The 27793-nt window shown below is 45.0% G+C and overlaps 1 protein-coding gene across 3 annotated transcripts in view; it reads right to left on the reverse strand.

Moving 5' to 3' along the window:
• LOC147692563 (acylamino-acid-releasing enzyme-like) overlaps window positions 1-27793 on the reverse strand; it is a 526970-nt gene that overhangs the window by 231231 nt on the left and 267946 nt on the right. For all 3 annotated transcript variants that reach the window (XM_086938783.1, XM_086938782.1, XM_086938784.1), the window contains exons 13-14: window positions 15933-16030; window positions 606-657 (exon numbers count right to left, since the gene is read on the reverse strand). In XM_086938783.1, the coding sequence (XP_086794909.1) occupies window positions 606-657; window positions 15933-16030 (150 nt within the window). The remainder of the gene's footprint in view (window positions 1-605; window positions 658-15932; window positions 16031-27793) is intronic.

Here is a 27793-nt window from a genome sequence, read left to right on the forward strand (position 1 = left end):
CCTCGCCGCAGCCACATCACACCCCGCCCCACCTGAGAGACCTGCACTGGCTCCCCGTCAACAAGAGGATCAACTTCAAGCTCCTCACCCACACACACAAGGCACTGCACAACACAGGACCAGCATACCTCAAAAGACTCACCTTCTACACCCCCAACCGCCAGCTCCGCTCCGCCGACCTCGCCCTCGCCACCGTCCCCCGCATCCTTAGACCGGCCTTTGCAGGCAGATTGTTCTCCCACCTCGCCGCCAAGACATGGAACACCCTCCCCACCCTCCTACGGCAGACCCAAGACCTGCTAGCCTTCAGAAGACTACTCAAGACCTGGCTATTCGAGTAGTAGCATCATTTCCCCCCCCCCCCCCCACCCCGTGCCTTGAGATCCTCACAGGTGAGTAGTGAGCTTTACAAATGTTCTGATTGAATGATTGATTGATTGATTCTGATGCGTGTGCTGGTATAACAGAAACTGAACCTGTCAATTACAAAATTATTGCTAAACAAATGAATTCATCAACAGAACATGCCCGTTCTCTTTACAAAGCACTCTGATATCTTATGCTTGAGCACAATACAAACCTGTTCTGAGTATTATATTACTTGCCTGTGGTGAGGGAGGTAACTTTTCCTGTCATGATGTCGACTGCTAACAAATCCTGCAGCAAATACCAAACACATGGGTAAGCTTGTGCTAGAAACCTTAAACCTCAACACCATCAATTGACAAAAAATTGTTTCTTGAAATTTCCTGAAGTCTACATTATCTAATAAAGGCACACAAAGAAGTGTTATTTTTTATTTAGTGTTCAAACCATGTGCCTGCTCTGCATTACTGCTTTTCTTACAGGAAATAATTGCAAGTCACCAAAAACTTGTAAAAACAAATGAAAGTGTCAAGATATACTTCTCAGTGGCTGAAGAAAGATTAAAATGTATGAGATATGCTAGCTAGAACTTTGTTTGGCCCAGCATTCTCAACTTGGATGCACACTGTCTCTCTAATGACCTTACGGTTCACAGTTAGAGGTGTTTAGCAGATAAATACTATTAAAATATTAGAGTTTGTATGTCAGCCCTAGAAAGAGCAGCAACTTTTAGTTGTCTATCTGCTTCATAATCTTAGCCACCTTTCTTACTAATTGGTTAACCTAAGTTATAATCTTCTACAAAGTGCAGCACAGGCTGGCTAATGTGTTTACTTTTTATTATTTATGTTATTATGCTGTGCCTACCAACTCCTATAATGGGTAAAGAGATTATAGCAAGCTTCAATCAAATACGCCAAACCATTCTAGTTGTACAAATGGATGCAACCTATAACTATGCTCTACACATAGATCAAGACTACAAAATTGTTATGAAAAAAATATATGATTTTATTTATTTTCATCTCTTGTTTTGTTATATTTTTCTTAAATTCATTTCAGTTCATTTAAGTAGAGAGAATATACAGTGACAATAAACATTAACAGGAAGTAGAAAATAGAAAATGTATAGGATAAAATGAATCATCAAATTCACAAGGCAATCCAACAACTTGATCAAATAAAGTTGAAAATACGGTTGATATGTAGTTGATGGGGGCAATGCGGTAGATCATCTGCTCTGAGTCTTTATGTCTGAGTTGGTACTGACCTCTGCTATTTAACGGCTGTCTCAGATCTTGTGGTAGGTCGCTTCTTATGCTTGTACCCGTGGTGCTCACTGAACTTGGGGGGGGCTTTCAGATCAGTGATCATTGCCGTCCAAGCCCTGATATCATATTCTAATTCATCATCTCTTTGGACCTGTTTTATCCTAACTTTCTCCGCTGTTGCCCATTCGCACACGCCCTTCAACCATATTTCACATCTCTTGGTATAGGGCTCATCCACGTTATCGCAATTCACCTTTTCGCAGGAGTACACATTTCCTACTAAGTTTCCTATTTTTGGGAGTGGGCAATAGACCGAATAGTACTGTACGTACCTCCCTGGGCACCTCCCAGCCTGTGGCCTTCTGTATTTTCTGTAGGATTTCTGACCAGAATAAGGTTAGAGATGGGTCCGTCCACACCATATGCAGGAATCCAGCCTCAAGTTCCTTACACTGGGGACATTCGCTGGAGCGGTCCGGGTATATTTTGCCTAGCACTTTAGGGGTGAGATAGGCCGGATGCACAAGATTGTATTGAACCAATTTAAAGCGAGCACCAGCGCTAACCATTTTGACCCCTTAATGTATTCTCCTCCATTCCTGTTCCATCATGGGATCTCCCCCCACCTCATCTGATCTAGACTGTATAGGGAGTTTTCTCCTTGGCGAATCCTCATGTATCGCACAATATAGATAGTAATCAAATATCGACTTTGAACCATATAGAGCATTACTTGCAATATTTTAGTTATGGGAGGCTCCTCAAGGAAGGACGGCCAGAGCTCTCTAGCTACCCAGACTATCTTTTCTTATTGTAGAAACTGGCCTCTGCCCAAATCAAATGAGGCTTCCGCATTGTCTCTAGACATAAACTGACTGTTATTGTATAGATCCCCCATCGATAAGCAACCCTCTCCTTTCCATTTTCGTACCGATATTGATTTGGCTATCTTAGCAAAAGGTGGTACCACCCACAGAGGCATGTCCGGGGCAAATGGGGCATGTCTCACCACTTTTGGTATTGTGTTCTCCCACACTTCGGCTACATGCCGGATTATGTAAGGGCAATCTCTGGGGTACCACCTGCCGAGCATCAAAAGCTCTGGCAACGGTTTTCCCATGTGCATCCCTACCAGCAGTCTTTTTCCCCAATTATCTTGATCATCCAACCAGTGAACTGCGTGTTACAATTGAGCAACCATGTAATAGAATTCTAGAAAAGGGATATCTATCCGTCCTTGTTGCAGGATCTCTATAATGTCTTCGAACAGATACGTTTGGAGCCACACAGCAAGTTGATTACTAGGCTATTTAGTATTTTAAAATAACTACTGGGGATTCTGTATAGTGAATGTTGTAACACAAAGGCATCTGGGCAAGATGATCATCTTAGTGATAGGGACCCTGCCAATGACCAATAAGGGCAATTCCCTCCAGAAACATATGCAACCCTGAAGCCCCTCCACGACCCTCCCTATGATAAGTTCTAGATACATTTCGGGCTTATGTGCCAGCTTAACCCCGAAATATCTGGGAGCCGTGGACATCCAGGGAAGCCCCACCCTAGGGAGCCAGGTGTCTGGCTGGTTTGTCAAGTTCTCAACTGGGCGCAGCTTGGATTGCTCCAGGTTTGTTCGGAGACCAGACATGTCACCAAATTCCTGCAGTATTTCTAGGAGGATAGGTATTGACTGAGTAGGTTGCCGGATATACACCAATGTGTCTTCGGCGAAAAGGGAGACAACATGGTTAGTGATGCCTAAAGATATTCCCCATTCTCTCATAAGACCCTCAGTGCAGCTGCCAATGGTTCCATTGCCATTGCAAATATAAGGGCAACCCTGCCTGGTTCCCTTTCCAGCAGAAATGCCTCCGAAACCCTACCCCCTGCCCTGATCCTGGCCCGGGGAGCCATGTACAACAATTGCGTCCATTTAAGAAATCTCTGAACCACCCCAATTCGTTGTAATACCATCCATGCATAAGACCAGGCCATTGAGTCAAAGGCTTGTTCTATATCTAAAAGGGCTAGGGCATAGTCCTCCTCCGACAGACAAGGGGTGTGCCATACATGCGCCAAATGCCATAGATTATAAGTGGTGCTTCGTTGTGGTATGAAACCAGCCTGGGGTGTATGGATCAGATGGGACATATAATGAAGAAATCTACTCGCCGGGATGAAACATTAATAGTTTCACATCCAAATTTAAAAGCGAAATTGGTCTATATGAGTTCGGCACCTGAGGATCCATGTCTTGCTTGGGGATAATTATAACCATTGCCTCCCTCATGGATGCCAGTAAAATCTGCACCTGTATGGCTTCCCTGTATACCTCCAGTAAATCGATCAAGTAATATGGGTGCACAGTGTTGATAAAATTCAGCTGAGAAATCGCCGCTTCCCTGGGTTTTACCAGTTTTCAAACGTTTGATAGCCTCAATTATCTTTTTTTTTGTTATCAGAGCCCCCTGTGGTTCTGAAAATTCTGAACCTGTGTTTTAAAATATCATGATTCTGTTATGAACTTGGTATCAGCGAACCGCAAATGACGAATGCGATATGCATGAGTGTTTTCATCATGTTACACCAATGGATTCACTGTGTATTTGAAGGTTCTGTTATGAACCCTCTGGTTCCATCTTGTGAATAGCAGCCATTTTGTGCATTGCCCTTACAGTAGGCTCTCAACATGGGAGAACAAGTATTTAAGGACATAACCTTAGCATGGGTTCGTGCTGACTTCTACATGACCTGACGAAAGCTGACCCTGTTGCTTGAGGCTAACCTTGCCAAGCCAGTTCCTGCCCTTTAGCTGATCAAGATTATAGATCAGAGCACAGGACATTGTAAAGATTTACTACACACAAACGTGCCTATCTTACTTCCATCTGTTCCTGTTCCTGCCTCCACGAGCTATTTATGACATGGGCTGTGATCTTAATGTTTTGGGTTTATCCGGCCTTGTCAGCTAGAGAATGTACGCATTATGTGGACATTGTTTATGGCCTGGACTTATCTTGAAAGTGGGTTTGTCATCATACAGTGCTTTGTGTGCACGTCCTTGGAGTGACCAACAATAATGTACTTCAAAGAGAAAATGTGTGCCTAGGGCATAATAAACGGTATAAAAGGTCTGTGCGGAGACCATTCAGGCAGGCTGCCTCATTCAGTTGCTTTAGGTGTGACTGGGCGACGTAGCCTCACAATTAATTGTAATAAAGATGTCTTTTTCATATTTCAGATTTTCTGTTGATTTATTTGCTGCTTTTGAATGGACTACTTATTGGTAAGACCCCTGAGAAGGAGTATGAGGATTTTTAGGTTTCTCAGATGGCGCTCAACGTGGAGCCTCATCAAGAAGTGACTATCTGGAGGAGTAATCTTGTCAGAGGACAGAAATCTACTGGGGAAGGCAAGACAGAAATCTACTAAAAGAGGTACTCTGTGCACGGAGGTTCTGGGGGATTCTCTGTCTTTGCGGCTCAGTATATTTTGATTTTTCTGACTTAAACTCTCCAAAAGATGTCGCTCCTGACTGAGCAACCTTTTTTTGGCGTACGTTTTTTTAAGAAAGAGACTGTTAGTGCAGTTAGGACTTGGCAGTTAGAATTTGGACAAGGTTTGTATAGGTTGTATATGCGAATTGCAATTTGTGTAGGCAGGTAAGGAAGGGATTTTTTTCTCCATCTGCTTTAGTTGAAGTATAAGTGGGTCGCTCCCAGTCCTTTGTTCTGTGGTTCTTTGCTTGGTTTGTTTAGTCCTTAGTATTATTTGAAGATTGCAATTTTCAATAACCGAGGACTCTTATATGTAGAACAATCACAAAAAGGAATAATTGGGTTTTTTAGAAGACAAAAATTATTAATTATGAAAAAATAATTATTAACAATTAGTGCTACAAAAATCGTTTTTTAATATTTATAAAGCTTATCACTCATACTATGACCTCCTAGCATTAAAATTTGATTTAAGTTATGTTGCATCACTAAAATGACAAGCATTCGTGTGTATAATTTCCCCTTGGCATAGGCGCAAGCAAGCTCATTTTTATAAAGTATAAGTTATTATTTTCAAGTACCTGACTCATGGGTTATGTAATAGACATTCTAGTAATGCATATTATGCAAGAAAATTGTAGGATATTCATTTTTTAATGCCCAAAATATGAAAGTCGATTTTGAGTAAAAGCACTGTTTAAACTGCATTTTACTTTCATTCAGAGTGCTTTTTAAAGTGTCTCAGGCTTAAGCAAATGCATACATTTAGGTTTTGATATATATACTTGCAGGTTGTGCCTTCTTATGATTCAGTGGGTTAATGTGCCAGTACACAGGCTTGTTTTAATATCAGGGTTGAAGGTTCTAGCTTCAGCTAGGCCTACGGAAAGTTTGTTTACTTAAGACTGATGAAGTGTGTACCATAGGATTGCAACAAGCATTTACTCTAAAAAAGTGGTCTGTTTGTCTTTAGGTTTTGAGAAACATTGACAGTTAATGTAGTTTAATGATCTGGGAATAGAGATAATTTTAGCGCCTAAAAAGGAGAAATTATTTTTCAAAATAGAGTGAATTATTGCAGGTTAAGAGCCTTCTGGCTTTGTCAGCTTCAATGTGGCAGAGGCCGGGGGCCGGGAGAATTGCAGAGGCTGGCTCGAGTGCGCCGCTGAGATGTTATCTTTTAGTTTCCTGTAAACAATGGAGAAGGCTGTCATGTTGACATTTGTGACCCTTTAATTAGGACTTTGCCTCGGAGGAATGCAGAATGACCTCTCTGAACGGGCCTCTAGAGGTGAGGTTTCTGGTTTCTCCGTGAGCACATCAATAAAATGAAAGAACTTAATTTAAAAGGGAAAATAAATAGGGGTTTCTCTGAAGGTCCCAAACATGTGTTAAATAATCTGCAGAACTGATACATTTGTGTCTCCACGCTAAGGAAAATAATGTTTGCTAGCTGCGTTTATTTTACAGAAAATGAAGTGTTGCATTAAGTCTTAGATAGAAAATAAGATGCAGCCCTTTTCCAAAATTTTGAAGGCTTCAGGCTACAGGCCTACGTAAAAAAAGATTTGCTCATTAGGTATTATTTTTTTCAGTGCACATTATAGGTACCAAATTAATATGGAGTGTCAGTATAACCATTTCTTTTAGAACGGTAAAAATATGATGGCTTGATGTTGCGAGGTGAACTGACAAGAGTAACAGTTAAGTAATGTAACTTTATTTTTGTGTATGTTAAAATATTTTTTTGTGTTGTGTATTTTTCTGCTTCTGCCAACAGAATATTCATGGATTGTTCTAAGGCAGACAAGACACGTGAGTTTGGTTAATTGAAAAGAGATGTGTTTTTCCGTAATTTCTTAAAAAAAAAAATGTTCATGTTTTCGTTTGTGTATTTGGCCCTATCCTGAAATATTTTAGTTGGTCCTGTATGTTAGGAGAGAGACAGAGTTATACTTGACAGTAGACTCCAACTACGTTGTGTTCTACTGTCAAAAGGAGGGTACAGGCCCAAATATTGGGTTTTTGGCTGCCATGGTGCTGTGTGGCACCGCCAACAAGTATATCTGATGGCTTGACATGTGCATTTTTATTTTTTGTATGTTTTGTTTTATGTTGTTACTATTACAAGTTCTCCTGTGTTGTGAAGGGATCCCTATGACGATACGTATCGTTACACAAGAGTTGGATGGATTTGGTATAATGATAAATTTCACAGATATGGTTTTCATACTGTGAGGAAGACAGGCAGCATTTTTACCAGTGCATGCCTAAAATTGGCTATATTGATATTGAGGAGAACTAAAAAGATATACAGGTTCAAAGTGTATCACCTGATGTTAGTCACTTACTGCACATTCCCTTAAAGGAATAGGCAGCCCTAAATTGTTATGTATCCTTGATTGGACCTAAGGATGGAATTATAGATCTGTGACTCAAGGTGACCTCATTTCTATATTGCATTACTTAATCATGTTTTGTTTCCCAAATAGCATATGGCTTTGTCCCTTGAAAGGAAACCAGGTTTCATTTTTTTTTCTCTCCCTGAGGAGAGAACAGGAACATTAGTTAGGATTACCGTATATGGTGTAGTTGCCAGCGGTAGAGTTAGAATTTGTGTAACTTTGGTCTGTTGTGTATCCCCCGTACTCTTGGTGCTGTGTCACATGCCTGAGGCACCCAAGCAAACTCTTGTTCTTCCTATAGATTTTTCTTTTGTTGCTTCTCCCCTGACCAATGTCGCATTATGCTTAGTTATTGGGGATTTTAGTTGTGTCCTAGTTCCATTTCCCCTTCTCCATATTCCTTTCACCAGTCAGCCCATTTATTATGGGTGTATTGTTTATGTGCACACTTCTAGACAGCAGTGATGTAGCAGGGACCCCCCATGTTATGTATGATTTCCTTTTGTATGACCAGACTGGTTTTTAAGAATTTTCCTTAGGCCTACTTCAATGTTTTTTTTTCCAGACTGACTGTCAGGGTAGTGATAGGCTTGTTAACTGACCCAATATTATAGTAAGACAAGTTTTCTATCTCAATAGGAGATACCTTAAGTTTACCCTCTTGAACATGACAAATTTTCAATGTCTATTTTAAAATTTTCAGTTATTTTTTTTGTTCCTGCTGCTTTAATTTTTGGTGGGATCAGATGTGTTCTAATCATGCAAATACCAGGACTTTCTAGTGCTTGTCCTTTGTCTGCACATTTGATCATTAGTCTTTATATTGCATTGTGCACCTGATGCACATTTTTTTAAAGGGACTTTTCTTCATGTCCTTGATAATCGGTATTATGTCATTTCTCTATTTGAGATGTTTTAGATAAGGAATTTAGGAACACCTAGGCTTAATAATTGAGGGAAATATGTATTCACCCCATTAAACAATGCCACTGTGTGAGGACATCCATTTAGATTCCTATGGCGTATTGCCACTCCCTTGCAGATTGCAGTCCACCTGCTTGCAGTCCCTTGTTAAAACCCATGAACTGTTTTTGTGCTTGATTTGAGGGAAACTAACAATTGTGTTACATTTCCTATATCACTAGGTTCTGCTGGATCTTCCAGAGTCAAAGGAAGAGTGATACCCTGCAGACCTGTGATCAAGACTAAGCCCACTCCCCATCAGTGACCGCTACAGATGAATGACAGATTTCTTGGCTCTACAATTTCTGCAACAAGGAAGCCGCGAGGCTGGACAGCAATCATCAGCGTGACATCAATGGTACCTCCCAAGCAAGGCATTTGCTTCATTGGAAGGCGTTGCAGAGAAAAAGGAGCTGGTTCTTTGTTTGCCACAGAATGAGAGCTTCTGTGTGTTTGAGCTTTGTACCTGTTATGTGCAGGAAACCTCTGTCAGTGTACAGTCCCTTGAGCTCTTGGCCCGAGTTTTTGCCATACACACACCTCTTTTGCTTTGCTCCAGCGGAAAGGCAGTGCACCCAAGGATCCACGTTTGGAAAAAGGCACTACATTTTGGCGTCCATGGGAGAGCAGCTTGGGCGTCCTCTGACACTAAATAATGAGTGTTGGAGTCTGAAAGTGCTGCTGATCTTGAAAGGTTGTTTCTCAGTAGTGCTTTGATCTGCACGAGATGCTTTGTGCCCTTGATCAATGAAGAGCACATCATTTGTAGTGTCTGCCACAAAGAAGAGACACTGGTGCATTGTTTTGAGACATTGAGACTTTCGAGTGAGCTGTGGGTGTTTTGCCAGGAGGGCACTCCAACTAAACAGTATTTTTTTTCTTATGAAAAAGCCTGAATTGAAGAGGCTCAACGCGGAAGAAAACTATGGAAGCGGATTTGTAGGCCAAGAACTATGACTATGAACTAATAAAAAGTTTTTCTTTTTGATTGTGCAGCTCTCTCATCCACGAAACTTGCTCATTTTTGATTTACGAACCGCCATCCGGTTCTGCTGCTAGGGTCGCGGCTGCCCAAAGTCTTTGGGGTGCAGCCGAAGACGTTTAGGTCGACGGTTCTGGTTGGTCTAAGGGAGTTGCCCTGGACTGACAGAAGCACCCCTTAGCAGAATCAACCTCCCGCCGCGGGCAGCAATTTAGAGGATGGAGTTTTCTGAAATGGAGAGACCTGCCAAACGAATGAACTTTAAAAACAAAATTTGTATATTGCTGAGCAAAGAAAAGACCTTTGATATTTTGTATTCTCATGTTGCTTAGTGTGATGATGTTTTTAATAGGTTATGTTTGCTTCACTTTTCAAGTGACATCTGTACCCACTACACAGCCCATACCTCCTCCTACTGTTTCCTTACATTTTTTTTCCACCCTCTGCCTGAACATGTCGTCTACTAGAAGATTGGAGTTTGTCAATAATTCATTCGTTCAGCTTTTACACCAACACCAGTTAGTGATGAATATAGACCTGGACTCAGATTAGCATGAGTATAGGTTATTGCCTATGTAAGGGCAAAAGGATGGTCTGTTGTTCTGAAAATTCTGAACCTGTGTTTTAAAATATCATGATTCTGTTTTGAATTTGGTATCAGCGAACCGCAAATGACGAATGCGGTATGCATGAGTGTTTTCATCATGTTACACCAATGGATTCACTGTGTATTTGAAGGTTCTGTTTTGAACCCTCGGGTTCCATCTTGTGAATAGCAGCCATTTTGTGCATTGCCCTTACAGTAGGCTCTCACCATGGGAGAACAAGTATTTAAGGACATAACCTTAGCATGGGTTTGTGCTGACTTCTGCATGACCTGACGAAAGCTGACCCTGTTGCTTGAGGCTAACCTTGCCAAGCCAGTTCCTGCCCTTTAGCTGATCAAGATTATAGATCAGAGCACAGGACATTGTAAAGATTTACTACACACAAACGTGCCTATCTTACTTCCATCTGTTCCTGTTCCTGCCTCCACTAGCTATTTATGACATGGGCTGTGACCTTAATGTTTTGGGTTTATCCGGCCTGGTCAGCTAGAGAATGTACGCATTATGTGGACATTGTTTATGGCCTGGACTTATCTTGAAAGTGGGTTTGTCATCATACAGTGCTTTGTGTGCACGTCCTGGGAGTGACCAACAATAATGTACTTCAAAGAGAAAATGTGTGCCTAGGGCATAATAAACGGTATAAAAGGTCTGTGCGGAGACCATTCAGGCAGGCTGCCTCATTCAGTTGCTTTAGGTGTGACTGGGCGACGTAGCCTCACAATTAATTGTAATAAAGATGTCTTTTTCATATTTCAGATTCTCTGTTGATTTATTTGCTGCTTTTGAATGGACTACTTATTGGTAAGACCCCTGAGAAGGAGTATGAGGATTTTTAGGTTTCTCACCCCAGGGCCTCTTTAAGCGTTCGATCCAAGTGGGGTAACTCCAATGAGGCCAAGAACTTGTTTATGGTCTACTGTAGAGGTACGGGTCGTTTCCTGTAAACATTAGCTAAGTGTTTGGCAAGCATATCAAGGATCATTCCTTGGTTTTGTTTAAGTTTCCCATCACTATCCTGAATCTGTATTATAGGCATCATGGTAGATTTCTTTTTTAATAGCCTGGCTAGCATGATCCCAGACCTATCCACCTCTCAGTGCAAGCGCTGCAGATATGCAGTATAGTCGTACTTTTCTAGGCATTAGTTTAGCCAATCTGCACTCCTGGGTGCATACATCCTGCTCCAATTGTTGCCTCACCCAATATGCCGTCAGCATACAGATACCCCTAAGGACCACCTTCCCACTCATACGCCCTATTAGAGGCCGTTTTCCAATTTTCTTCAAAGTATCTAACCAAAGCGGTCGAAACAACCTCTGCAAAAAGGGAGGCTGACAATGCCTCCGCCCTGAGACGCCACATGGGGATTGCTGATGGAGGTCGTTGACCCTCAAAGCTAAGCCAAACAGGCGAATGGTAAGAGAGATATAGCTTGACTGATACGTTATCCCTTTTACTTCCGGGGTCAGTTCCAGGGAAATGAAACAGTAGTCTAGACGGCTAAACGGGTTAGTTGCCAGTGTATGGCATGAAAATGGCCTCTGTCTAGGGTAGAACAGCCTCTATATATATCCTACGTTGCATGCCCTGCTGGATATCTTTCAATGTCTCAGTCATGCGAGGTTGTATGTGCAGTCGGCGAGGCTCACGGTCCAGTGTCCCATCTAGGAAACAGTTGGCGACCCCCACCAGTATTACTGCTGAATCTAAGTATGGAATCGCTGCCGCCATGACAGATGGAAAAAAAGTATGGGAGTCTACATAGGGAGGTGTATATATTTATGATATATATTTCTCTCCCTTCTATCATACCGATCACATAATGTTCCTCTGAGTCTGCAACGTGATGTAAATGTTGAAAGGGAACGCCAGGTGCTACCCAAATAAGTGTCCCCATTGCAAAGCCTGAATATGAAGTGGCATACATCTGGCCCTTCCACCTACGTCAAATGCATGTCAGCGAGTCGCCCGCACGTGTGTTTCCTGCAGGCATGCAATCAACACTTTATGGCTTTTTAAATAGGCAAAAACAAGTCTACATTTCTCGAATGCTGCCAATCCCCAGACATTCCAAGTGGGTATTTTCAAGGGATTAGAAGCCACAACCATCATTCTGCAATTTGTACTCTTCCCCACCCCCAGTTACCTACCACATCTCTTGACCTTCCCCCAGAGAATTGAGCTTTAATAACGTATATGACACTCAGATCAGTTGTTCTGGTGACAAATTCTGCCAGAAAAATGCCCACTAGACACCAACTTGTTGTACAATCAAAACTCCCCAATCCCCCCCCCCCCCCTCCCCCTTGGCCGCATTGCTGGTCTCGCCTCCCCCTGACCGTGGAGAGTTCGGGCATGCGGATGTCGACCCATAACCCCACAAATTACATGAAATAAATAACCATTGCACTGAGGTCCATGTTTCCCCATCTGTATGCTTGCTCCAAGTCCGGTGCTTCTTAACTTGATACCCCAACAATATTAACAAACAAGCGGCCGAGCAAGCAGGAAGGTGCGAGTGAAAGACGCTAGCTCCAAGCTTGTGTCTCAGACCCTGGAGGGTGTGGAGGCAGTCCATCTCACCAGTGGTGGTACATTACAGATATGACATTCTACCCCAGCATATGTATGACTGTGTCTCTGAGGGAGCGACCCTCTTGTTGCATGACCTCAACGTTTCTTTCCGTAGAGGTCACTCTATCCGACACTTTATGGAGATCGCATCTTACTAAGTTAACATCAATTGCAACTGCGTCGATCCTGTGAACCATGTCTTCTCGGGTGGACTGAATCACCACCATAATATCTGCAAAAGAGGGGTCCGAATCTGTGGGGCATTGCTTGTCCTCCCCTTGCTTATCCTGGTTCATGCCTGGACAGTATGGGCCCTGGGGGGTAGGGCTGCGCATAATTTGAAATGATGTTGGTTTGCGATCTATTGCTTTTATCTTTCACCATTTTTGGTACCTTCCTGGACCGTTCCGTCCCGCTAGCTGATCGATTGTATTCAGTTTCAGTAGCCGCAGTTCAAGAGCAGAGTCACTATAGGTCATTTACCACTTTTCTAGGCTGCACGCAGCCCAGAGCCCACTATTTGCTGACCTTGACAGACAACTGAGAGCAACTCAAGTTTACTAGCTTCGACAGCAGTGGCGTGGGGAGCGAAGTCTAGATTCAGTCACTGATGGCCCCCAGAGCGCCTCCGCTCCTGGCACTGAACACTCTTAGATCGCGTTCCAGGTGACAGTCAATAGGAGTCGGCGATCGCACTCTAGGCCGTCCATGTGGGTGTGATCTCGCCGCAGACACTGAGCACCCCCTGGGTATAGATTATGTATCAGCGGGCGTTCCATAATGAGTTCCAATTAGGGTGCTCGAAACCGTGCATAAGATCAAGGAGACCGATCCTTCCCACCATTCCTCATACCCCCAAGGATGGATTACTCATTCTGCCATTCCCAGATTTGTGAGGTTTGTCAGCAGCGTGCAGTTCTCAGCGAGCCCCAATTGATCCCCGCAGGCCCTCGCACACCTTGCTAATCAACTCTACTCCAGGACGGGCTGGCTCAATATGCCCAGACATTAGGAGCAGGATAAAGGCCACTGTGGTTAATTAAATCACTCTGCCCCCTTTACTCGACCGGGGCGGTCAAGCCGAGTCTCTGTCTGGTCTCCTCTGACAGGGGGGAGAACCGAACCACTTATTCACCACACCTCACCTTCTTTATCCAGCTGGTATGCCCGCCACCCAGGAGTCGCAGGATGCTCTTTTCATCCGCGGGGCCCTGGTGATCTGAGTTGAGTGTTTTCTCAAAGGAGACGCAGGATTTTTGCTATGTCTCACTACATTGGGCGTCAAGTGGCCGGGTCCGCTCCACGGCCCTAGACCATCTCTTCGGTCGTCGCACGTACAGTTGCTTCTCCTACTGCATGTCTCCCTGCCCGGTCTTCGCAAGGGCCGCTGTAAGCCACGCCGCCAGGAGGACCTCTCCCGTTGTTAGGGAGTTCTGTGGCGGTGGTTACCACCCTTCGCCCGCAGCACTTGGGCTGCAGGACTCTCTCTGAAATCAGGTGCACTTCGCAATCCCATGGACTGCCTGCTCGGCGATCCACGATGGTCAAGTGTCTGTGACTGCAGCGTCCAATTGCCGTTCAAGATGGCGTCATGGGGACCTGCTCGTTTCACCTCTTCCGAGTCTGAGCGTGCCGATTGAAACACCAATGGAGCCTGTGTAAGTCTGCCAACACCAAGTATTACTTCCCCGCAGAATTGTGGGGTATTTGTCTATATAGCATCACAGGATTTTGATGGATTTATTAACCATCGGCAGGAGCTCTAGTAAACACGTTTATGCGGTCATTCGCCCAAGTCAAGTTCCCCGCCATTATCAATAAACTAATGTTTGACCCCAAATAAGGTTGTGGGTGTCTCATAATAGAAGCTGTATAGCTTTAAGTGGCACCAAAAGTCACAGCTACAATCCTGCTGAACCAGCACAATTACAAACATGACCATGAAAATAATCTTTCCTGGCACAATAGACCTGTCTCCAAGATAAATTCAAGTGCTTTCCTAAAAAAACACTGCTGTAGTACAAGCAGATAAAGAATTTGTCACCTAGATACCGGGAACTGTCTGGGCAAGATAGCAGAAGAAAAACATTTCCAGTTCTCATAGAGAAAGTATGGAGACTTAGCTTCGAAAAAACATTTTTACATAAAAAGGGGTACTTCAAGTTCAGCTGCAGTCAGGTCTCAATGGTTGCAACTATCACAACTGAATGGAGCAGGCCGAAGCATGCAATTTCTCTATAGAGTATCTTATTTATTTATTTATTTATAAAGTTTTCTATACCGTGAACATGATCCCGAAGGATATCAGAGCGCTTTACAATTTGAGTGAGAGGAAGGAAATAGTTGCAGTACAGTCATAAAAGGAATACCAACCCAAGCAAATAAAACATGCATATCAAACAAAAAAAGGTTTTGAACATAAGGGACAACAAAGGGAAATGTAATAAATGAACCATAGACAGCTGGGAGGGGAGCCAGTGACTAGAAAAGCAGAATAATACCAAAGGCAGAATTTAGGGTGTAAGTACAGAGCATTAGAGCAGACGATCCGAGACCCTTTTAAGGTAGGTACTTGTTCATAAGGAATCTTTTTACTTTCAATTTGAAGGCAACCCTGGAGGAAATTCTGCGTATTTCTGGCGGCAGAGAGTTCCAGATCTTCGGCGCAGAGCCAGAGAACGCACGTTGACATGTTTTCTTCTTGCGAAAGATCTGTGGTTTCAGGAGGAGAGAGTTAGCACTCCTAGAAGGTCTACCCCCTCCAGATAATTCAAGCTTTTGCGCTAGATAGCTGGGGGTATTGAAATGTAGGGCTTTATGAGACAGACAGGCAATCTTTAGCTGAATTCTTGCTTCATAGGGCAACCAATTCAAAGATTTTAAGACTGAGTAGATGTGCTTGTTTCTTTTGGTATCCGTGACCAATCTAGCTGCCGCATTCAAAGAAACCCTTAGTGGAGCCAAGGTATATTTGGGGAGGCCACAGAACGTAGCAGTGCCATAATCTAGCCTCGGCAAGTTCACAAAGGGTCTAGACAGCAGCCTTTGTATCCTAATTCATTAACAAGATCATTACTGGGCACTTGGCAGAATGTTTTTAACCAACTGTTTAAAGGACAAGTTTAATAACTTTTTTCAAATTATTTATTTTACTCACAATTGGTATAAATAATAAAGAACAAATGACATGGAAAACGCACTTTTAGAGTGCCTCTCTAAAAATTAAAGATACTGCCTGAGCAGCCTAATTTTGGTCTCCTTACCTGACGACTGCGCTGTGGAGAATCAAGAAGGACCCTCTGACTGTCAGCAGACCAGCAGAGACTCGGAAGCATAACTGAATAAATGCCTGCAAAAGTGCCTGAAATGCAAAGCAAATCAGGAAAAGAAAAACAGCTTACTACAATTTTAAGCTAGCAAATACTGCTCAGGGGGATTAACAAAACAGCCTAATATTTTGAGTTGGTAAATCAAGCTCAGAGGCAATGTAAGAAGTACAAGTGACTGTTTACAACATACGGAGCATTACAGGAAATGTTAATCTTTGAGTAGTACTCAAGAGGCAGCAAAGGCAAAACCTGTAAAGTACATTCTGCACTACAAAATGGGGCCTGCAACATATGCGCTATCAAGATTGGAAAGTAACACAGTAAAGATTATTGTGGTGGTGTAACAGCATGCTGTGGCTAAATAAGTGAAGGCAATCTACTAATATTGTGGTTGCTGAGTAAAGCCCAATAAAACATTCACAAGCACATGGCAAGATAAAAATGACTAAATGCAACTGTATGAAGTAAGTAAATAATGATTTTTCTAGTTTTTCATGACCCGAAGAAATGTTTTATCAAGCACAATAAAGCAAATATTATGTATTTAGCTGCTATCGTCTTGCAAGTTAAAGGAGTGTCATTTTCCAACAAAATTGTTATTATCGTATTCAGTCCATAATAGGAAACTGGTATTACAATACTCATTTCAAAATATTCATTGCTGGAAGGACCAGCATGGCACTTAACTTTATAATTTTCCAGTACAAGGTTTATCCGCCCGACACCAGTCTACACAATAACATTTCAACTGAACTTCTAAATCCAAAGTAACAAAGTCACTGCTGAGGTTTCATGATGTGTCCCGGGTGTCAGTGAGATAATTGTCGCACAAAATATACTCCAGATCTGAAGTGTTCGGATTTTATTGTAAGTGATAATTATAGCGGATTATACATTCTTCCTCCAAAATGAGACCCAATGTGGATTTTAAAGCTTATCGCATCAAACTCAGCATCTCTTGGCATTTTCTGGGCACATATCCCTCGATACGTTTCTGCAAGCTTAACCTTCCAAAATGTATACAGGAGATGCGGATGTTATATCACCCAGTATTTAAAGGATACAACAAAAATCCTAAAACTCCTAATTTCGTATACGTGCGTAACAGGAATTACAGTTCATATGCTAATAATATGGGGTACTCCAAGATGTTCCTGTTACATTACTTACTCTTTATTGTTATTCTGTCTATGTTTTCATCAAGCAACCATGGTTGCGCTCCTATAATTGTTTGGTTGTTTTATCGCAGCCAGCTCAAGAATATAAGCATGCCGCTATTTGAACTGTACTTCCTAACCTGGCAGAGTAATATTTAAGAGTCCTGGGTGAAAAGAACACACAATGTGAAACTGTCATTGATAAAGTATGACAAAATGCAGTTGTCAGTGTGGTTTAAACCTTACAATCTCCTAGCGAGAACCAATATTTTTTTATTACAAAATCTACCTATATGCTGCATGTAGCATTTTGGATATGATTTAAAACAATGGTAACAACTGATAAAGACCATCAGAGGGAAGGTGTGAGAGGCTGGCTCTCTACATGATGTACACTTATGTAAGTGGACACCTTGCACTGATCCAGACAACCCTTATGGTGGTTTTAGTGGTCTTAGACAACCGTAGAAAGCTATCCTAGTAGTAGCTGTGGAGAGCAGCCTTCAGGCTTAGTCCAGAAGGAGTGAAAAGCAGCTTGTTTCACCAGAACATAATCTTATAGGTATTGATTAAGTGAAAAAGATTCCCACAGTGCATTTATAAAAATATGTATTTATTATAAGACACTCACTAATACATACAGATATCTCCTAGCCAGAGATATACACGATGCACACAATACTCTACGATCAAAACAGTACGTAGCACAAAATACACAGTGTATAATATACTAAAATAGTGGTATGGGAACCAGGACTCCAGTCAAGACTATACCCAAAAGATGTAGAAGTGCTGGGGGCCGAAGGAACTACCCAAGGTAAGTAACCAAGAGCCACAAGGAGGCTGTGTGCAGAGTGGGAACACAACCACAGGATCAATGCAAGTCAATGGGTAAGTTGCAGTTGCAATTTTAAAGAAAAAGGACCCTTCCCAGTGGACCCTGAAGAAACTCTGTAGAAGACAAGAGGTTGGAGAGCCACCCCACCTGAGGATACCTGAAGAACTAGGATACCTGTACCAGGGAAGCCGGGTACTTAGGTGTGAAGTGGCGTTCGACTATACGGACCTTTGCCGTTGGGCGCTTTGAATGCCCCGTGTTTGAGTCCGGCGTGTCCTTACCCCGTTTTTGAGGCAGGAGACACAAGTGAATAATACTTGTGGTACATTGTTTAAGATCTTACGACTGGACGTCATTTTTGGGCGCCCTCAGTCCTTGTAGAAACACATATAGTCTTTAGTGGATGAAGCTTACTTCCACCTGTGTGGGTTTGGATTCTTCTCAGATCTTACCCATGTCCTGAGGAAGCCATGAAGACATCTGGCTGAAACGCGACCGCGTTGACACCTTGGACACCTTGTCTTTAAGGAGTCCCCTGAAACTCATAATCTAGTCTAAGTTTCGCCTTTTGCGCCTTGATAAATATAGGTTGTGTAGAGAAATGATAGCTCTGGCGCACATTTTGGGACTTATCCCTTTGAGATGTATTTCACTCTAAAATAGGAGTGGATACTGTGATAAGTTTTGTACATTTTTCTTAGGGTACACTGATGTATAGATAGATTGTAGTAATTGTAATGTACAGTTTGTATATGTGATCTGTATATATTTTGTATTAAGTATTGTGATATATATTATTTCCATATGTGTTTGTTCCTTTGCGCCACTCTCTCGGTTTACTCGCATATATATTTATATGAAACTTTGAATATGAATGTCCTTTAATACTGGTAATCAACAAGATAATTAATTATTTCTTGTTTGTGATTAAATGTTTGATTAATCCCTTAGTGCCATTTTTCTTCTACTTTTTCATCCTTGGATGTCCCTTGCTCAAGTACGAGAGGGTTATGTGGGCAGAACCCCTACCCATTTTTCGAGTAGGTGTGAAGTGGCGTCGGAAACCGTTGTCGAACTCAATGGGAGATGGTGAAAGTGTCCGGTGGAGGAGGAAGGAGCCACGAGACGGACTGAGATGGCAGAGTAAGACCTTGGCGGCCGACTGGCTCGACAGCCATCCTTTTGGTGGCACTGGAGCAAGGAATGGAGATGGAGATCCACAACGCAGGAACAAGACTGAGGGCCGTCATTTCTACTCACGGACTGAACAACATGGTCAGGTACAGGGGTGTGGTCGCAGCGCTAAGGAATCAGACTCCACCCGAGGCTGAATTGTATTCTACACTGAGAAACAGACTCTGCAAAGGACAAATTGTTTGAGACAATCTGTGGGCTTGGGGGGCTAAAGGGGTGGGGGGGGGTGGCTGGCTTCTTTCCCATTTACTACCTTTAGTTATTTAGTAGTGGGTGTGTGTAGGGTGACAGGCACTCTGCCAGTTGGGGATGAGCGTAAGCCAGGAGGGGTGCAGGGAGGAGGAGGTGGGGTGTGTACGATGAGTTTTTTCAATGTTGGAATTTCATTGTTTATTGTTTCAAATGTATCGACATTAACAGAGAGCAGGGCAGGGTTACCACGTCTACGACGGAAGCTAGATGTTGGGTGATATATGCAGATCGGGGATCAAAGTGATTAGCTGGAATGTCAATGGGCTAGGGAACAAACCAAAGCAGGGGATGGTCAACTAGTTCATTAGGAGGCATGCACCAGACGTGATCCTTTTACAAGAAACCCATTTGATAGGAAACAAATGCATGACCCTGCACAGGGGGGGGGGTATAAACTGGTGGTGCATGCTGGATTCACCTCAGGGTCGCAGGGGATAGGTATAATGATTAAGAATTCCTTCTCTTTCACTCTGCGGGCCACATGGACAGATAAACGGGGTAGATATGCAGGGGTATCGGGCCAGTCGGAAGGGAAGACAGCCACGTTTGTCTCAATCTATGTCCCACCGGGCCTGCAGTCTGAAACATTCAAAGACCTAGGGGCAATCTTTCTCACTTTCCCAATGGGTGTCATGATGTTGGGAGGGGACTTTAACGCAGTGATGTCCGGGAACTTAGACCGACATCCCCCTCGCGTAATTAGACCAGCTCAGAAATGGCTCCAGGAGTTCGCAGACACGGTGGGACTTGTAGATAGCTGGAGGGCATTCAACCCGGAGAGAAAGCACTTTACGCATGTATCGGGAGCTCACCACAGTTTGTTAAGAATAGACTATGTGCTTATCCCGGCATCACAAGTACATACCATCCGAGAAATACGTCACTTATGACGGGGCATTTCAGATCACTCCCCTGTGTGGTTGCGACTGGAGTGTGAGGGTCTGAGTGCAGGCAGAGTGGCTCCCATTAATCCGTGGCACCTGAAAGATCCACACACCCTGAGTATTATTGTTTTTTTTTTATAAAACTTTATTGTGCATGTAAATATGGTTACACTTACGGGCCTACAACCACAGGGGCCGGCCACTAGACAAGGCAATAGCAATCAACATTTACCACAATTCCATCGCCGACATCCTAGAGGTACGGCAGAAGTGCAGGATAATGTTCGTAGCAACTCAGGATGGAGCAAGAATACAATCATATTTTGTTTTTTTATAAAAGAAGAACAAAGAAAGGAAACAAAACAAGTCTCAAGGCCAAAGACATTGAACATGAAGTTGCGCCTGTGGGGGGGGGGGGGGGGGGGGGAGCCTCAATTGCAAGATGAACAGGTATGTAAACAGTGGAATTGGTCGGGGGGGTCAGTGGGGGGGATCAAAAGGCAGTAACAAGTAAGAATTAGACAAGGAATGTCGGATCAGGGGGAGAAGGAGGTGTCTGGAGTATCTTCGAACGGGGGTGTACATATGTTCCCTCGATAGGTGTTCCACTGACTCCAGATTGCAGTACACGCCCTAGGCTTGCCCCTAGCCAAATACACAGTCTTCTCTCTGAACATACACCAATCCATATTTTCCTTCCATACTGACACGGTGGGCGGCCGCAGGGAACCCCACAGCTGCGCAATATCTCTCTTTGCGATCATGTTCCCAAGGGCCGCCCACCGAGTCTGGGCGACATTGTAATCATTCGGCTCCCACACATTCAACAAACATCTCTGGGCCTCAGGCAGCAAAGCAATCCCAGTGACACATTCCATCACAGCATGCACTCGATTCCAAAATGCGGCCACCTCCCGGCATTCCCAAATGATATGGAGGAAACTAGCACTCAATCCACAGCCACGCTTACATAACCCATCCGCAGAAAAACCCATGGAGACCAACCGAGGACCAGTGACATACACACGATGAAGGATCTTAAGCTGGATGAGGCAGAGACGGGCGGGAACGGCCACCTCCTTAGGGGAAGATAGTGCGGACTGCCAGTCCTCATCATCCAGTTCCAGCCCGTCTCCAGTCCAGGCCTCCCTGAGGCGTACTAGGAGATCCGCCCGATTGTTAATCAATTTTTTATATATTAGTGAAATCGTACTATCGGGCAGATGACCATAGAGTATACGATCTTCCAGCGGGGAGGACTCAGGAATGTTGGGATCGGAGGCGAAGACCGCGGACAAGGCATGACGAACCTGCGCATACCTAAAAAACTCCCTGTCACTCAGTTCATATTCATTCTTTAATGTCTCAAAAGTCTTGACAGCACCTTTAGCCCAAAGGTTACCCACTCTACTAAAACCTTTCGTTGTCCAGAGGTATCCCAATGTCTCCGACGCATACAATGGAGTCGCATGTGTCAATCGATCCTTCTAACCCAAGGCAGCAGTTGCGTCACACCAGACTCGCACAGCAATCTTAGTAGGTCCTGTTAAATTTCTCCCTGCCGCCTTAGAATAGAGCGCCCTGTTGTAATTCCCACCCGGCAACTGATACTTGTCCATCTCAAATGCCGGGTTTGGACTGGGTGCATACGTCGCGTGATTAATCGCGCTCAACTGGGAGGCCCAATAGTACCGCCTGATATCCGGGAGCGCCATGCCCCCATCATACCAGGGGAGAGTTAGCTTAGCGAGAGCAATTCTTGCGCGCCCATCCCAGATAAGCCGCCTCTGTGAGCTTTCCACCTCCCGGAAGTAACTCGCCGGGATGGTGTCGAGCGAGTTCTGAAGTGCATACAAAAACCGTGGCAGGGACATCATTTTAAAGAGCGCGGCACGACCGGGCGGCGACAATGGCAATTTACGCCAACGAACCACGTCAAACTTCAGCCTCTGGAGAGGGGGGGGGGAGCAAATTACGCTCATAGCGAGCAACAGGGTCCAATGATATAAAGATCCCCAGGTATTTGAATCCCGTGTGCGATACCTGAATGGGAAATCTACGCGGCAAGGGGGGAAGACCACCCGAAATCACATAAACACAGGATTTGGTCCAGTTGATCACTAGACCTGAATTCTTGCCAAACGAGGTAAGAACATCGAACAAGACGTTAAGCGATTTTCGGGGGGAAGTGAGGTATAAAAGGATGTCATCCGCATAAAGCGAGATTCGATCTTCAAAATCGGGAGTCCACAGAATACCTTTTATCGAAGGCTCCCAGCGGAGCCAAGCTGCGAGGGGCTCCAAGGCTAGCGCAAAAAGCAAGGGAGACAGCGGGCACCCCTGTCTCATACCCCTCCCAAGAGTGAAGGAATTGGATACCCGGCCGTTAACGACCACCTGAGCCAGTGGTTCCTTGTATAGCAGTTTCACCCACCGATAAACTCCGAACCAAAACCAAATTTCGCGAGGGCGGCCCAGAGATAAGGCCATTCGATAGAATCAAAGGCCATTGTGGCGTCCAAGGAAGCCAAGATGGCCGACTCTTGAAGTGACCCTGCCCTCGCGAGAACACCATGCAAGCGCCGCAAGTTGAGTGCGGTGTTACGGTGCGGGATAAAACCAGATTGGTCCGGATGGACCAGGTCAGCAATCACCGTAATCAAACGGTTAGCCAGAACTTTAGCTAAAATTTTGGGTTCAGCGTTCAACAAAGAGATGGGCCTGTACGAGGAGCAACGATCCAGAGGCTTGCCCTCCTTGGGAATTACCACAATTGTAGCCAATCGCTGATCACAAGGGAGGGCGCCAAGGTCTCGTGATTCCATGAACATTTCTCGGAGATATGGTGCGACTTTATCAGGGCGCAATTTATATAATTCGATGGGCAAACCGTTCCGGCCCATGGCCTTGCCGGAGCGAACAGAACGAATAGCGATCGCAATCTCATCCGCAGACAAAGGAGCTTCCATCAGGTCACGGTCCACCTCCAATAGGTACGGCAACGTAATATCGCGTAGCAACAAATGGGAGTCATCCTCATCCCGATCAGACACCGGGGAATACACAGTACGAAAATGGTCCGCAAAACACTCCACAATCTCGCTCGGTTCAGTCACACACTCGTCATTCAAATCCCGAATCACGGGAACCACACGATTCGCCCTTTCTTTCTTATCAAGCCACGCAATCAATTTACCCGCCTTGTCTCCGACATCATACAACCTGCCCTGTTGCTCCTGTGCATTGTTTTGGCAGCATCCGTGACAAGAGACTTATAATCCAGCTGCTTTAGACCAAGGGCGTGGAGTCTATCATGGTTAACACCTAATTCTAAGTCATTCTCCAATTCGACTATTTTGGCCTCAAGACGCACAACCTCCTGATTCTTAGTTTTCTTAACTTCAGAAATCAAGGATAAGGCCTGCCCACGAATGACAGTCTTGAAGGCTTCCCATATTGACACAGATGAGGACACAGACCCCTCGTTGTCAAGGAATTATTGATCTAGGGATTTTATCAAACTGGCGCGGGTTTTGGGATTACGCAAGTGCCAGGGGTTTATGGGAGCTACTTGCGCCACGCTACTCACTCCAGCGTCCATACGAAGCCCCACTGGGGAATGGTCTGAAATGCCCCAGGTAAGGTGTCGAATCTCTCTAATTGAAGGGGACTGGGCAGCAGGCATAAGGATGTAATCGAGTCTAGAAAGACTTCCATGAGCCCCAGAGTGAAAGGTGTACTGCCTCTGCATTGGATGCATCAACCTCCAGCCGTCTACCAGACCAAAAGTGTCCAAAAATCCACTAAGCCATGACTGGCATTTGAGAAGATCCCTGGGGGATGACGATCTACGGTACTAGAAACAACAGAGTTAAAATCCCCACCCATAACCAAAATACCCTCAGGAAGTCCCAGCAAAACTTTCCCAATATCTGAAAAAGTGGAGGTCTGGAGGCCCGGGGGAACATATATGGTGAGCAACAAAATAGTCCTACCCTCCCATCTGCCAGTGAGGGCGGCGTAGCGCCCCCCTGTCATCAAGAATTACATCGTCTATCACCAGGGGGAGAGAGGACCGAACGAGAATGCCCACCCCCCTAGAGCCAGTGGTGAAACCAGAGTGTGCGGCAAGGCGATAACCCCACCTATTCATGGCGTGACACGAGTCGCCCACCAGATGAGTCTCCTGTAAAAGAACCACATCGGGGGACAGGCGACGCAAAAATTGTAGCACCACTCCACGTTTTATCCTGTCACCCAACCCATTAACATTCCAAGATATTAACCTCAACCCACTACTCCCCATCCCAACAAGTGATGCAGAGCTCACCCCACAAAGAGCACAACATTCGAGTCATAGAGAAAAACAATACGTTGCCTTGAGGAAGATAAACAAACTTACAAACAACCCTCCCCACCCCCAACCGAATCCAGTTACAACTCCCCCCTCCCTGCACCCCTGCATTAGACTAGAAAGCCACCCCAACTTGCAGTGTGCCTGTCGCCCTACCATTACCCGATCTACAAAAAGACCCTGGAGGAGGAAAGAGACCCCCCCCCCCCCCGCCACCCTCGGGCACACAACAATGAACTACAAAAATAAGGAGATTATAGAACCCAGCTGCACAAAGTCAAATGTTTGGAGATCAGGGGCCGAGTCATCGTTTCTGCTCCGGCTCACCACCCTCGGCACCACCAGGGCGCTCAGTTCTGTCGTTCCGGGCAGGCAGAGAATCCAGCCAGTCACTCACATTCTCTGGTCGGTCAAAGAAAAATGTCCGGTCCTCATATTCCAGACGAAGCCTGGTAGGAAACAGCATAGCGTATTTCAGGCCCAAGTCACGGAGACGTCGCTTCACACCCTGAAAACCCATCCTTTGTCTCTGGACAAGTTGAGTGAAATCCGGGTAGAAATTGACTGTAGAGTTTTCGAATTTTACCGGGCCGCTCACCCTGCAGGATAACATCCCGGTCTCTAAAGTGAAAAAGCTTGGCAATGATAGGCCTTGGAGGGGCGCCCAGTTTCGGCTTTCCACCGGGAACGCGATGGGCACGCTCTACTGCAAATAACTTGCTCAGTCCCGTAGGGGCAAGATGGTTCAAGACAAGGTCTTCCACCAGGAGGTCCATCAAATGGTTCTCGGGGTTTTCCGGGACACCTATGACGCGGATGTTGTTGCGTCTTGCCCTATTCTCAAAATCCTCCAGTCGATGAGACATGAGATCATTGGTTGACTTCAGGTTGCCAATCTCAGTTTGAAGTTCGGACACATCGGCCGTGAGGCTAGAGGTCTTCAAGTCCAACAATTTCACCTTCTCGTAGGTTTTAGACAAATCAGCTCTGATCAAGGTGACATCGATAGCAACCGTGTCAATTTTGTGAGCTAGAGCCTCATACCGCTGGCCGATGGTCTCCTTCATGCCAGCAATGGCGCTTAGGATGTCGTGAAGAGACGGATCAGTAGGCACGGTTGAATCGTCCTTGGCGATCTCTGGGGTACGGCTGGCGCCACCAGGGGATCCTTTAGGTTGTGTATACCGATCCATGAAATTGGTTTGGACCGACCCCCCGCGAATGGGCGTCTTAGTTTTCCGTTTCTCAGCGTCGCCCCTCGCCGCCATACTGGGAGATAAGCCTCGTGGTCGCCAACTTGACGCTGAGGACCGCGAGTAAGCAAAAAATCACTGTTACGCTACACGTGTTTGCACTGTGCTATGTGTAATTCGTGTAGTGCGAAGTAGCGCAAACTTCGCAAACTACGCGAGTGTAGCGTAGTACTTTGCCCAGGGTTAGTTATGAACAAGTCGCTGGGGGCAGTTCACTAGTCGGGCAGTGTTACTTCATGATCATGGCGACTACCTCCAAGTTACATATCAGAAGGCTACAGGATTCACTTCCGTATTAGCAGTAGCCAAACTGGGCATTCTTAGGCTGCAAAGGACTTCCCGGTTACACAATATGAATAGTGAAGAGTGATCGTTCGCATAAATGACCAGCTAGACAAGTTTGATGAGTTATAGAGCGGGTTCCTACGAGATCCCAGGGAGTGATGTAGATACTCAGTTTGAGCGCCCTGCTGCACTATTCATCCGCACACTGTTCCAGGGCACCCACTATACACCACACAGCATAGAAAAACTGTACTTTTTAATGTTTAACAGACTCACAAGCCTCACAAGCCGGCCAAGCTTAGACCTATTGGGGTCTGATGCTTCCATGTTTTAATCGGAGGGGTTTGCCACACCTCTGCTCAAGCAGAAACACTGTTATGGTCCATGGCAGTCTTGAAATTGAAAAGTGGTTTGATTTTATCTTGTTTCTCTTTAGTTGCAATACACTCTTGCTATCCTACTTCTGCTTCACGGAATGGGGGGGAGGAACTGGCGTACCTATTCATACTTCTCCAACTGGGTCTTTGACCACGTTATACTGTAGGTTGATATCTGCTAAACTCTCAATGAAGAAATGTGAGAACAAAAATAATTTGATTGATCAGGAGCAGCACAGCTAACAGCTTGTAACGATTCTTTGGTGCGGTACAGTTCTTATGTAACCTAACTTTATGTGCCTTATCAGTAGTACTCAATCACAGTGTGCACAGGCTTAGTGAAACACAGGCTACATCAGCTATCGCAAGACAGAAGCAGTAACTAATAAATGCTGCAAGAGTAATTATGATGATACAACTTTGGGGTGGTGAGAAAGAAGACCAAAACACAGACAGAAAGAATAGTTAAAATGCTAAATAAACAAGCATTAGAAATGCAATAGGTCTCGCAGCATTAGAGTTAGTGCTTTTAGAATTGTTTATGGGTTTTTTTGTAAATCTTTAGCATGAGGTTGAGGGTGAGTGAGGGTGAGTGAGGGTGAGGGGTTGAGGGTGAGTGAGGGTGAGGCTGAGGGGTTGAGGGTGAGTGAGGGTGAGTGAGGGGTTGAGGGTGAGGGGTTGAGGGTGAGTGAGGGTGAGGGGTTGAGGGTGGGTGAGGGGTTGAGGGTGAGTGAGGGGTTGAGGGTGAGTGAGGGTGAGTGTGAGTGAGGGTGAGGGTGAGTGAGGGTGGGTGAGTGTGAGGGTGAGTGAGGGTGAGTGTGGGTGAGTGTGGGTGAGGGTGAGGGATTGAGGGTGAGGGGTTGAGGGTGAGGGGTTGAGGGTGAGTGAGGGTGAGGGGTTGAGGGTGAGTGGGGGTGAGTGAGGGTGAGGGGTTGAGGGTGAGTGAGGGTGAGGGGTTGAGGGTGAGTGAGGATGAGGGGTTGAGGGTGGGTGAGGGTGAGTGAGGGTGAGTGTGAGTGAGGGTGAGTGAGGGTGAGTGAGGGTGAGGGTGAGTGAGGGTGAGGGTGAGGGTGAGTGAGGGTGAGGGTGAGTGAAGGTGGGTGAGGGTGAGGGGTTGAGGGTGATTGAGGGTGAGGCGTTGAGGGTGAGTGAGGGTGAGGGGTTGAGGGTGAGTGAAGGTGAGGGTGAGTGAGGGTGAGGG

Source organism: Lissotriton vulgaris, chromosome 9 (genome assembly GCF_964263255.1).
Source record: "Lissotriton vulgaris chromosome 9, aLisVul1.2, whole genome shotgun sequence".
Classification (NCBI taxonomy): Eukaryota; Metazoa; Chordata; class Amphibia; order Caudata; family Salamandridae; genus Lissotriton; species Lissotriton vulgaris.